The sequence below is a fragment of the Heterocephalus glaber genome, unplaced genomic scaffold (assembly GCF_053883595.1).
Source record: "Heterocephalus glaber isolate CG9 unplaced genomic scaffold, H.glaber_assembly_v1.0 deba00001481, whole genome shotgun sequence".
Classification (NCBI taxonomy): Eukaryota; Metazoa; Chordata; class Mammalia; order Rodentia; family Bathyergidae; genus Heterocephalus; species Heterocephalus glaber.
The window spans coordinates 18,545,126-18,557,167 of NW_028258317.1; the positions used below are offsets into that span (position 1 = coordinate 18,545,126).

Consider the following 12,042-nt stretch of genomic DNA (forward strand, 5'->3'; position numbering starts at 1 on the left):
ATCGAACTCGGGTCCTCACGCTTTTGAGGCAGGCAGTAGAACCACTGAGCTAAATCCCTGGCTTCTTTTTACTTTGATATTTTTATTTTTATTTTTTATTTTTTTCAGGTACTGGGGATCGAACTCAGGACCTTGCGCTTGCGAGGCCGCTAAGCTAAATTCCCGGCCCCCTACCTTTATTTTTGATGCAGTGTCTGATTGAGTTGTCCAGACCGGCTTGAACTTTTCCTCCTGCCTCAGCCTCCCAAAGTGCTGTGACTATAGGTGTTTCCCCCACGGCTGGCTCCTCATAGTGTTACTTTTACAATTTGCTGCCTCGTGATGTTTTTCTGTATGTGGGAACTATTGTCTGCTATGATTCTCAACATTACACAGCCATTGTGTTTGGTTAGAAAAGCACTCTGGGGCTGGGGATTTAGCTCAGTGGTTCCGCTGCCTGCCTTGCAAGCGGAAGGACCCGAGTTTGATCCCTGGTACCAAAAAAAAAAGGAAAAGCACTCTGTCATGAGCTACACCCTCAAGCCTTTAAAATTTTTTAAATTTTCAATTCTTGCTAAATTGCTCAGGCCGGGCTGTGTGCTCCTCCTGCTCCAGCCACCTGAGAGTAGCTGGGATTACAAATGTGGACTACCACGTCTGGTTTCAGTTAATGTTCTGAAAAGCATATTTTACTTGATTAATGTCCTCAACTGAAAAAGTGATAGTGTGCAAGCCAAACCCTCGCAAAGCTGGTGCACCTACTGCTTAAGGTACAGGCTATTAGACCCATGTCACTTGGATTTGCTTCATCTGGAAGTGGCAGAGATTTTCCATCTTTTTCCTTTTTAAAGAATTGTACTATGTCTGTATTGTGTACCCACTGTGTATTAAACTTTTCTCCCATTTGGCCAAATATTTTTAGTTCATACATACACACATATTATATATTACAAGCACACTTTTTTTTTAAGAGACAGAGTCTCACCGTGTAGTTCACATTGGCCTTGAGCTCACTATGTAGCCCAGGCTGACCAGGAACTCTTGGATCTGCCTGCCTCAGCTTCCCAAGTGCTAGGATTATAGGCATGAGCCATCACACCCAGCTAAGTTTATATTTAGTAGTGACTATCAACAGTATTGCTACTCATTTTGGCTCAGGTGTGGTGGTACATGCCTGTAATCCCAGCTTTTGGGAGGCTGAGGAAGGAGGATTCCAAGTTTGAGGCCAGCCAGGAACAAAGTGAGATCCTGTCCTCATGCTCCACACCCTATGGCTATTTTGATTCTTCAGGGAAGATTCACAGGACTAGTGTTGCCTGACTTCATTGGTATTGATGACAATTTATGCCCTTTATACTTGAGTGTATAGTTTTGGTTTAGTGGCTATAAACTGTTTTGTTGGCTATAAATCATAGGCTCATGTGGGTATTTTCTTTCTGCACAGGATATTGCCCTTGATAAGTTTTTGATAATCTGATTTCTTTACCTTGTATGTCCCTTGCCATTTTTGCCTGCATGCCTAATGGATGCTTGCTTTGTAGAGTCCCATTTCTTTAAAAATATGTCTTAGTGTGGATTGTTATGGGTTCATATTCTCAATTACAGTGTGTTTTCTTTCACATATTTAAACATTTTTTGTTTGTTTCAAGATTTTTCTTGAATATTACTTTTAAGTGTTTATGTGTTTTATATACTTTTTTTCCCTCAGAAATTTGAATTGTTTGAAGTTGGATTGTCTTTTGCCAGTCTTCAGTATTTGGCTCTTGGGTTTCTTTTCTCTGATTACTCTTTGTGTTTGTTCTGACTCTGTCTGTCTGTCTCTCTTTTTTTGCTGTACTGAAGATTGAACCCAGGGCTTTTGCACTGGGCTACATCTCAAACCCTTTTAATTTTTTTTTTTTTTAATTTTGAAATTGTGATCCTTCTGGCTCAGCTCCCCAAGTGCTGGGATTGCAGGCATGTGGCACCATGCCTAGTACTTTTTTCCTTATGTTAATTTCTTTTTTACTTAAAAATTTCCCTCACTTGCTGGCTTCAGAGGTGTGTACCTGTAGTCTCCTGAGGAGGAAGAATTCCTTGAGCCCAGGAGTTTGAGACCAGACTGAGGAACATAGCAAGTCCTTGTCTAAAAAAACCCCAAAATTCTCTCATTTCACCCTGTGTTTTTCTTGGCACATTAACTATTAAAAATTCAAATTTTTTTTTTTTGGTACCGGGAATCAAACTTGGGACCTTGCGCTTGTGAGGCAGGCGCTGGAACCACTAAGCTAAATCCCCAGCTAAAAATTCAATTTTGTATTCTTCCTAGTGTAGTCTTCATTTTCATTTGGTTATATATATTTTTCTAATTACTTTGTAAATTTTATGTTAAGTCAGAATTAGAAAAACTTAATAGTATTCTATCAGATGTCATTTGGTTGATTCTTTGATCAATGACTTCTTTTTCTTAGTGCTAAGTGTCTTGTGGATCAATTTGAAACAGAAAGTAGCAATTTTGCTTTGTTCTGCATGATTTTCTGGCATGTGTTCATTAGGGATGAATTATTATTATTATTATTATTATTATTTTGGTACCGGGGATCGAACTCGGCTCCTTGCGCTTGTGCAGCAGGCAGCGAAACCACTGAGCTGACTCCCCAGCCCAGGGATGAATTATTAATCTGCTCCTTATTCTTTTTTTTTTTTTTTTTTTTTTTGGTATCAGGGATCGAACTCAGGACCTTGCACTTGTGAGGCAGGTGCCTGAACCACTGAGCTAAATCCTTGGCCTTACTCTTTTTTTTTTTTTTTTGGAGAGTGTCTAGCTGTGTAGGCTGTCCTCAAACTCACTATGTAGCCCAGGCTGGCCTCGAACTCAGGGTGATCCTCCTGCTGCAGCCTCCTGAGTGCTAGGATTACGGGCATGTACCACCATGCCTGGTTTATTGTGTTTTTTTTCTGAGACAGGGCCTAGCTATACAGTTCAGGCTGGCCTTGAACTTACCATGTAGTCTAGGCTGGTTTCGAACTCAAGTGTTCCTCCTCCCTCAGCCTTCTGAGTGCTGGGATCTCAGGCATGTGCCACCACGCCTGGCTACTCCTTACTCTTTTTATCTTGTATTAACTGTGTGAGATTTGACTTATCTTCTGTTGTCTATTTTTATGAATTTTCTTGGACTTAGAGTAGGAAGGCTTGCTTTCTGAGATTTCCTGGCTCTGTTCCTTTTGTATTCTTTTTCCCTTGAGGTTCTCCTGCCTCAGCTTCCCTTAGTGCTGGGATTATAGGCATGTGCCACTATGCCAGCCCTTTTCTTTCTATATGTGTCACCAGCCCTTTTCTTTCTTTCTATATGTGTCTCTCAATTTTGATTCTACTCCCAGATTTTCTTCATTAAGGGAACTCTGGTTAGGTTTGAAGTTTATGGTGATAGACTGTCTTGGACTCTAAATCTTTCTGCTGTCACTGCAATTAGCTTGCTGTTGTAGTGGGCAGAACCCTACAAGTTCAGCTGTTATTCTCAAATTGACCCTTATTTTACAAGTGCTATGTATTTCTTGGCTGCTTGGGGTTTTCCTGTTCTTAGGCACATTAGGTTCCTCCGTGTTTGCTTTTGTCACATGTCAGAAATTGCTTCCATGGGAATCTTGTATTTTTTGGTGGTTTTTCTGATTATATTTTTGAAGTTCATAAGACCTTTGTACACAGTGTTTTGTTTTGTATTATTGCCCCTAATAATTAGATGTTTGGTTTTGCTGAAATATTGGAGGAGTAGTTTAAAGAACTCCCATATACCCTTTACTAGTTCTAAAACATTGTGCCACATCTGGCATATTTTACCTTTGTGTATTCATTTTTGTCTGTATGTACACATTCCATGCACACAGATACATTAGTTATTCTGAACTATTTGAGCGTAAGTTAAATTAAAAAAAATATATATATATTTTACCCTTTACCCTTTAATACTTAAGTTTGAATTTCTAGGAACAAGAATATTCCTTTATTTCATTTTGTTTTTGAAGTAGTACTAGGCATGGGAACTCAGGGATGCTCTACCACTGAGGTACATCCTCACCCTTTTTATTTTTTTTCTTTTTATATTTTTATTTAGAGATGTTTTAATATATTTACCATGTTATCTAGGCTGGCCTGAAATTTATGATCCTTTTGCTTCCTCCTCCAAAGTAGCTGGTATTATAGCCATGCACCACCAATGCCTGGCAAAGATGTTTTTTATAAATACAATTCAACTATCAGGTTAAATAAATTCAGAATTGCTACAGTGTTTGCTACAATTCAAATTTCAACTTCTTTTTTATGTTTATTTGTATATTTTGTTTTTATATTTTTGTTTCAATTTTTCCAATAATGTATAATACTCTAGTAGTGTCATATTTTAGCATGTTTTCTACCCCTAATGTAATCACTATATTTAGTTATATTTCATCTTTTTCTTTTCCTTTTCCTTTTCCTCTCCCCTGCCCTCCCCCCTTGTTTTCTTTTCCTTTTTTTTGGTAACAGGGATTTGACTTTTCTTTTCTTTTTTCTTTTTTTTTTTTCCTTAAATTCTTTTATTGGTACATTTTAGGTATACAATACATTTACCTTTTTTCTTTTTTGGTACCAGGGATTGAACTCGGGTCCTTGCGCCTGCAGAGCAGGTGGCCAAACCACTGAGCTAAATCCCCGGCCCTACAATATGTTTATATTTATCATTGGGTGCTTGTACCTCTACATGATGTATCTTGGTTCTTATTTTTTTCCCCATTACCTGTGTGCCTTTCACCCCCTCCACCCTTCCCTATTTACATAGACTTCGTTTCCATTTTTCTTTTCTCATAATTTTTCCTTTCTCTTCTATTTTCCTTCTCTTCTCTTTTCTTTCTTTTCTCTCTATTGATTGCAGTACTGTGGGTGGAGCTCAGGTCCTCCTTCATGGTAGGCAGGTACTTTGCCACACAGATATACCCTAGCTCAGAGTTAACATATTTTAAAAAGTTTACTTTAAATGGTCATCTAAGAAATAAAAATTAAACTAAATACATTTTTGAGGGTATTGCTTGGTATTCACCCAGGGCCTTGTTATATTTTTGGGGGTTAGAGTGGTCTTGATACCTTTCTCCAGGCCTTGGATGTGTTAGGCACACACTGTACTAATGAATTGTAACCTCAGCCCTTAAATGTCAGCTTTGTTCATTAAAATGACCGTATTTATTTATTTATTTATTTATTTATTTATTTATTTATTGGTCCTTGCGCTTGCGCAGCAGGTGGTGAAACCACTGAGTTAAATCCCCTTATTTTCAAAAATAAATGACCTTATTTTTGAAGTGCCCATTTTGGCAAAGGTATTGAGAAAGCAAGCTCTTTCATATTGCCGGTTGTTTTTACATATTTGTAGACTAGTTGCAGGGCATTTTTAAGTGAGAGTAGAGTACATTTTTTAGATCTGTGACTCAGGGAGTGAAAGATATTTGTGTTAGGAAAAGTAGGCTAACTATTCATGTAGACTTAGTTTAGGGCTGCATATGGTCTGTTTTCTTCCATTCATTCATTCATTTATTTTTGCAGTACATGAGATTGAACCAGGTCCTTTACACTGAGCTACATCCCACCCCTTTTTTTATGTTTTATTTTGAGACATGGTCTTGCTAAGTCACCAGTTTTCCGAGGTGGGATTTAAACTTGCAGTTCTCTAGCCTCAGCCTGGAAGAGTGCTAGGATTATAAATGTGTGCCACCATGCCTGACTCAGCGGTCTACTTTGATTCAGAAGAGGTTGCTGTTACCAAGCGTTCAAATTCTAATCGGAGACTACCATCTTTCCAGAGCTCATCTTCCTCTTTAGTTTTTCCTCTTAGGGTTCTTCTTACTGCATTCATTTATCATGCCTTTTATTTTTATTTTTTTTGGTACCGGGGATCAAACTCAGGACCTTGCAAGGCAGACAGCAGAACCACTGAGCTAAATCCCCAGCCCTATCATGCCTTTTAGTTGCAGCAGTGGGACTTCTGAGTGAGGGTAGGTTGGGGGAATGATTGTCTTATGTGCAGTAGGTACAATGAGAGTGCATTTAAGTGCCTTATATGTATTGAAAAGTGCTGAGGTAAAATTGTCAGTGTGGATACTGAGTTTCTGTAGAAGTATCGTTCTAGGTGTAATGTAACAGCCTTACAGCAGTTATACTGAGGTTATAGCAGGCATACAGTGGAATGACAAAACTGACCATTAAATTGTCCAGAACAGGCCACAAATGCTGAAATTTGTGTAAGTATCCACCCACATAGACTGGAAAGTCCTTGTGAAAAGTGTAATACATTGCAAAAAATGCCAACAACTCTCCCCCCACTTTGTGAGATTACTTGAAATGAGCTCAGTGTATATTAAAATCCAAGAAGAAAAGACATTCATTTATTCCTTGTGATGTGTGGCTTTTTTCCTTGAGAATCATTCAGTGAGCTATTTTAGAGTTTTAGATACAGTTGTGTTAGCAGTTAATGAAGACTTTGGATAAGAAGGGTAATTTGAACTCATGGCAGTCCCCCTGCCTCAGCCTCCCAGAGTGCTGGGACTACAGGTGTATGCCACCACACCCAGCTAAAAAGCAAACATTTAATTAATGAATTAATTTTATTTATTTATTTATTTATTTATTTATTTATTTATTTTTACTGTACTGAGGATTGAACCCAGGGCTATCACAGTGAACTACATCCCATCCCCCTTTTTATTTTCAAGTCCCTAAGTAGAGTAGTGTGGCTCCAATTTATGATCCTCTTTGCTTCAGGCTCCCAGAGTGCTGGGATTACAGGTGTGCACCACCATTCCTGGTTAAAAAAATGAACTGTTTTAAGTAATTTTAGATTTACTAAAAAACTGTACGGAGGTAGGTCAGGGAGTTCCTGTATACCCTCATGGTATCTTTGTCAAAACTAAGATACCAGGGCTGGAGATTTAGCTCAGTGGTTCCACTGCTTGCCCTGCAAGTGCAAGGACCCGAATTCGATCCCCGGTACCAAAAAATAAAAATAAAAAAATAAAACTAAGATACCAAATAGATATATTACTATTAATTCATTGCATGAAAGAGTAATAACAGTTTTTTTATTGCCAAAAATATCACAGAAATCTTTACAATTCAATAATTTTAAGTTAAAAGTTTTGTTTTGAGACAGGGTCTTACTCTGTAGTTCAGGCCTAATCCAGGGTGCCCTACCATTTTTTTTTTTTGGTACTGGGGATGGAACTCAGGACCTTGCACTTACAAGGCAGACGGCAGCATCACTGAGCTAAATCCCCGGCCCTAGCCTATTATTCTTGATCCTCCTGCCTGACCCTACTGAGTGCTGAGATTACAGATATGTAACACTATGCCTAGCTAGTAATTTGATTTATAAAAACAAAAATTTTGAGTGAAGAAAATAAATGGAAGAGTATTTTCTGTAGTGGTGACTAATTTTAGTGCTTAGAATTTTTAATTAAAATTTTCTGAAATTGTTTACCAAAAGCAATAATTGAAAAAAATATTTTCTGTTCAGCTAAATACAGCCTTTTCTTGTCAAAATTGACCAGGTTACCTTTTTAGACTGGACAGCAGAGTTTTTTTGTTTTTTTTTTGTTTTTGGACCGGGGATCAAACTCAGGACCTGTGCTTGTGAGGCAGGCATGGTGCCACTGAGCTAAATCCCTGGCTGCAGAGCTATTTCGATACCAGAGCTGGTTGCAAGCTTTCATCTGGGGGATTGTTTCCATGACACCTTTATTTTTTCTTGTGTTACTATGCAAGTGCTTTACCACTGAGTTATATTTTTAGCTCTTTAAAAAAATTTTTTTTTACCTTTTGGTTAAATTTTGGAAGAGTCTTAATAAGTTGTCCAGGCTGCCTTGAAACTTGTGCTTCTCCTGTCTTAGCCTCTCAGGTAGCTGGGATTACAGGAATGTATCACCATGGCTAGCCCCAATGATTTTTTTCTGTTTTATCTCGTGCTGGTTTCCCCTACCCTCTCCTCTAGGGAAAGAAAATCCAAATAAACTTCATGATCAGTGAAGATGAAAGAGAACTTTTGGTCATTTAGTCAAAGGACTGGGTCCTTTCTCCTATTTAACTTCATGCTTACTTATCTTACTGAACAGGTTGTATGCAGCTGAGAGACCTAAATTCAGGATACCTCCCCCCCTATTTTTAAGTTAATCACTATTTCTATTACTGCTTACTGCTTGAGTGCTTTGTCTGCTTGATCCAGAGTTTAGTATCTTAACATATTTTTGTTGCTCAAATCTTTAGCAGTTATTTGTGTTTTCCAGGCCACAGCTGAACAGATGCGTCTTGCTCAAGTGATCTTTGATAAGAATGATTCTGATTTTGAAGCTAAAGTTAAACAGGTATGTTTCTGGCAATACCATGATTTTTGTATTGTATTTTTATTGTCTTTAAAGTAATTTCATTACAGATTTTAGTTTTTTCTTTTCTTTTCTTTTCTTTTTTTTTTGGTACCGGGGATTGAACTTGGGACCTTGCTCTTGCAAGGCAGGCAGTGGAACCACTAAGCTAAATCCCTGGCCCTTACAGATTTTAGTTTTTAGAAGTATGTTTCTTCTTTACTTTCAACTCATATCTCTGCTAGATTTTTTTTTTTTTTCTTCCTGGTACTGGGGATCGAACTTAGATCCTTGCAGTTGCGCAGCAGGCGGTGAAACCACAGCCTCTCTGCTAGATTTTTAATTGTTTTTTGAGACAGGGTCTCACTGTGTATTTCAGGCTAGCCTTGAACTCACTATGTAGCTCAGGGTGACGTTGGTCTTACATTCTTTTTTTTTGGTACCGGTCATTGAACTCGGATCCTTGCCCTTGTGCAGCAGGCAACGAAACCACTGAGCTAAATCCCCGGCCCCAAAAGTTTTTATTTTGTTTTTTTGATACCAGGGATTGAACTCGGCACCTTGCGCTTGTGAGGCCGGTGCCAGAACCACTGAGCTAAATCCCTGGCCCCGGTCTTTTGCTGACTGCTCATTTTAATGATTTCATGTGGCAAGCAGTACAGATTATTTATATATTATTAGTAGATATCTAAACACAGAAGCACTGGAAAGCTGTAGAGTAGGTAGAATTTTTGCTGCGAGATAAAATGAGAAGAGGAAAAGAGAGGCCCAGTCCTGTAGTCTAAAAAGAGGCCTGCATTCTAGACAGTCTTTGTTATCAGTTAGCTTTGTGCTCATTGAAAAATCTTTTGAAATATTAGGGTCAAGCTGTTTTAAACTTTAGCTAGGGTGTGGGATTTAGCTCAGTGGTTCCGCTGACTGCCTCGCAAGCACAAGGTCCTGAGTTCGATCTCCATGTACCAAAAAATAAATAAACTTTAGCTAGCTAGTCCACAATAAAATAAATGTAATGAAAATACAATAGAATCATGAATTTATTCACTGATACTTGAGAAACTTGTGCCTCATCTGTGACTTTTAATGAAGGAATTGTTAAGCAATTACTCTCCTTTATTGAAGAGAATGGACTGAGACTTCTGTGGTCACTTTATACACAGTACCTTGAAGCTTTTTGAGAAATAGCATGTCTAGGAGTGCAGTTTGTGACAGCACCAAAATTCTATTCATAAACTTTGGGTTTTAACTGTGTATGCACTGTATTGTGTTGTGCCCCATCCTCTATTGAATCCATGGCCTTAGCGCACTGAGCCACATTCTCAACTTTTTTTTTACTTTTTTATTTTTGAGATAGATTCTTGGTAAATTGCTGTATTTAAACAGAGGAATCTCAAAATTAATATTAAGTGACCTTTTTTGGCTCTCCCTAACCATTTGCCAATCCTTTGAATAGCTTATGGAAGTGACAGGAAAAAATCAGGATGAATGCATAGTGGCCCTACATGACTGTAACGGAGATGTCAACAAAGCTATTAATATATTGCTGGAAGGGAATTCAGACACAGTAAGTATTATTAATTTATTTGTGGGGCTAAGATTTGTCTCCAGTTCCATATTATATTTTGAGCTTCACTTTGGGTGGGAGTAGGAGTACAGGTGATTTTGGATTCTTTCTTGTGTTTGTTTTAAGTACGAACACAAACTTGTATATGTGCTGCCAAAGCAAGCAAAAGAACACTAACTTGAAATGACTGTTTTTATTACATAATAGTTTCTTTATAAAGTAGTAGAATCTGAATACTTGAAAGAGAATTTGCTGATGTATTCTAGCCTTACACAGTTTCTGAAATTGTCTGGGCCTGTGGACATTTCACCACCTGAAAACCTTTTGACTCCATCTTGATCATGTTTCTTCATTTCAGCTGTCATGTCTAACTACTCATTAGACCTCTAAACTAACAGAAAACCAAGATTTGCTGGTGTCTGTTGATGTGTGACTATTTTATGGATGCATTTTTGTGACAGCCTAACATATACCCATCACACACACAAACAGTAGGAAAATAAGTTTTTGTCTTTTTTTGTTTGTTCTTTTGGAGACGGAGTCAGTACAATAGTCCAGGCCAGCCTTGAACTCACCATGTAGCCCACACTGGCCTCAAACTTTCAATCCACCTGCCTGAGCCTCCTGAGTGCTGAGTTACAGGCTTGCATCACTGTGTCTGGCCTTAGCCTTTTTTTTTTTGTTTGTATGTACATATGTATGTATACATGCATTCATTCATTCATTCATTCATTCAGTTTTTTGAGATGGTCTTGCTATGTAGTCCAGGCTAGCCTTGAACTCACTGTGTAGCCGAGGGTGGCCTTAAACTCATGGCAATCCTGCCTCAGTCTCCTGAGTGCTAGGATTATAGGTGTACCACCATGCCTGGCAGCCTTTTGTTTTTAATCTTAAAGTTTGGTGAATGTGCAGGCATAGTAGTGCTTATCCCTTGGATTTTAAGAAGGGTATAACTAAAGCCACATCAGGCTTTAGAAATTTAGAATTAGAAATTCTCTTTAGAAATTGCACATCATTTCGCTGTTTGTTTATTTATATTTTGAGACAGTTCTTGCTATGTATTCTAGACTACCCTTAAAAAAGTATGCTTATTTGAAAGTGAGGGCTATGGGAGTAATGGAGAATCAGATATAAAGTCCTTTTGAATTTCTGTTTATTTAGGATATTCTATAAGGCATCCTTTTTTTCCTCTTATTTTTTTGAGACATGGACTCATCTCACATCGTAGCTCAGGCTGTCTTTAGACTTATGATTCTCCTGCATTAGTCTTTTGTCCACTCTGTTCGCTTTGTGTCTGTCTTGGTTGCTGTCTGTAGCTGCTAGGGCTAACCAGCTATAGTAACTTTTCCTTTGACTACTGCAGTTAATTGGAGTGAGGGTGACAGTATAAACACTGTAGGGTTGCTAGGTGCAAGAGTGTTTCCTAAATCATTGAGGCAAACATCTTGTTCTCTTGGCTAACCTTATTGTGTATCATGATCTTCTGAAACAAGATTCCTAGTTTGAAAAGGTGTTAAGTAGGATGTCCTTGACACCCTCCCCTGCCCTGTGGTACTGGAAGTGCTGAACTATAGCCCTAGTTCTTTTTATTTATTTTTTTGTTTTTTGTTACAGGGGATTGAACTCAGGACCTTGTGCTTTCAAGGCAGGTGCTGGAACCCCTGAGCTAAATCCCCGGCCCAGTTCTTTTTATATTTTGAGACAGAATCACACTGTTACCCAGGCTCACTTTGAATTTGTGATCCTTCTGCCTCAGCCTCCTAAATATCTTAAGATTATAGGGATGCATCACTGTGTCTGGCTCTTGTCCTATTTTTATTTTTATTTACTTTTGGTACCAGGGATTGAACTCAGCACCTTGCACTTTCGAGGCAGGCACATTGCCACTGAGCTAAATCTCTGGCCCTCTTGTCCTATTTTTTTTTTTTTTTTGGTACCGGGGATAGAACTCGGATCCTTGCGCTTGTGAGGCAAGCGCTGGAACCACTGAGCTAAATCCGTGGCCCCTCTCTTGTCCTGTTTTTAAGGATGAATTTTTCTGCCTAATATGTTACTGCCAGCTTGAACCACTGGTGGTACGTGCATAACTGTCCCATCGAGCGGCTTATACCACTGTTGGTACAAATGGATCCAATCACTTTTAT

At 38.5% G+C, this 12,042-nt stretch overlaps 1 protein-coding gene across 12 annotated transcripts in view; it reads left to right on the forward strand.

Moving 5' to 3' along the window:
- Ubap2 (ubiquitin associated protein 2) overlaps positions 1-12,042 on the forward strand; it is a 121,932-nt gene that overhangs the window by 37,449 nt on the left and 72,441 nt on the right. For all 12 annotated transcript variants that reach the window (XM_087183763.1, XM_021252966.2, XM_087183766.1 and 9 more), the window contains 2 exons: positions 8,263-8,340; positions 9,788-9,898. In XM_087183763.1, the coding sequence (XP_087039889.1) occupies positions 8,263-8,340; positions 9,788-9,898 (189 nt within the window). The remainder of the gene's footprint in view (positions 1-8,262; positions 8,341-9,787; positions 9,899-12,042) is intronic.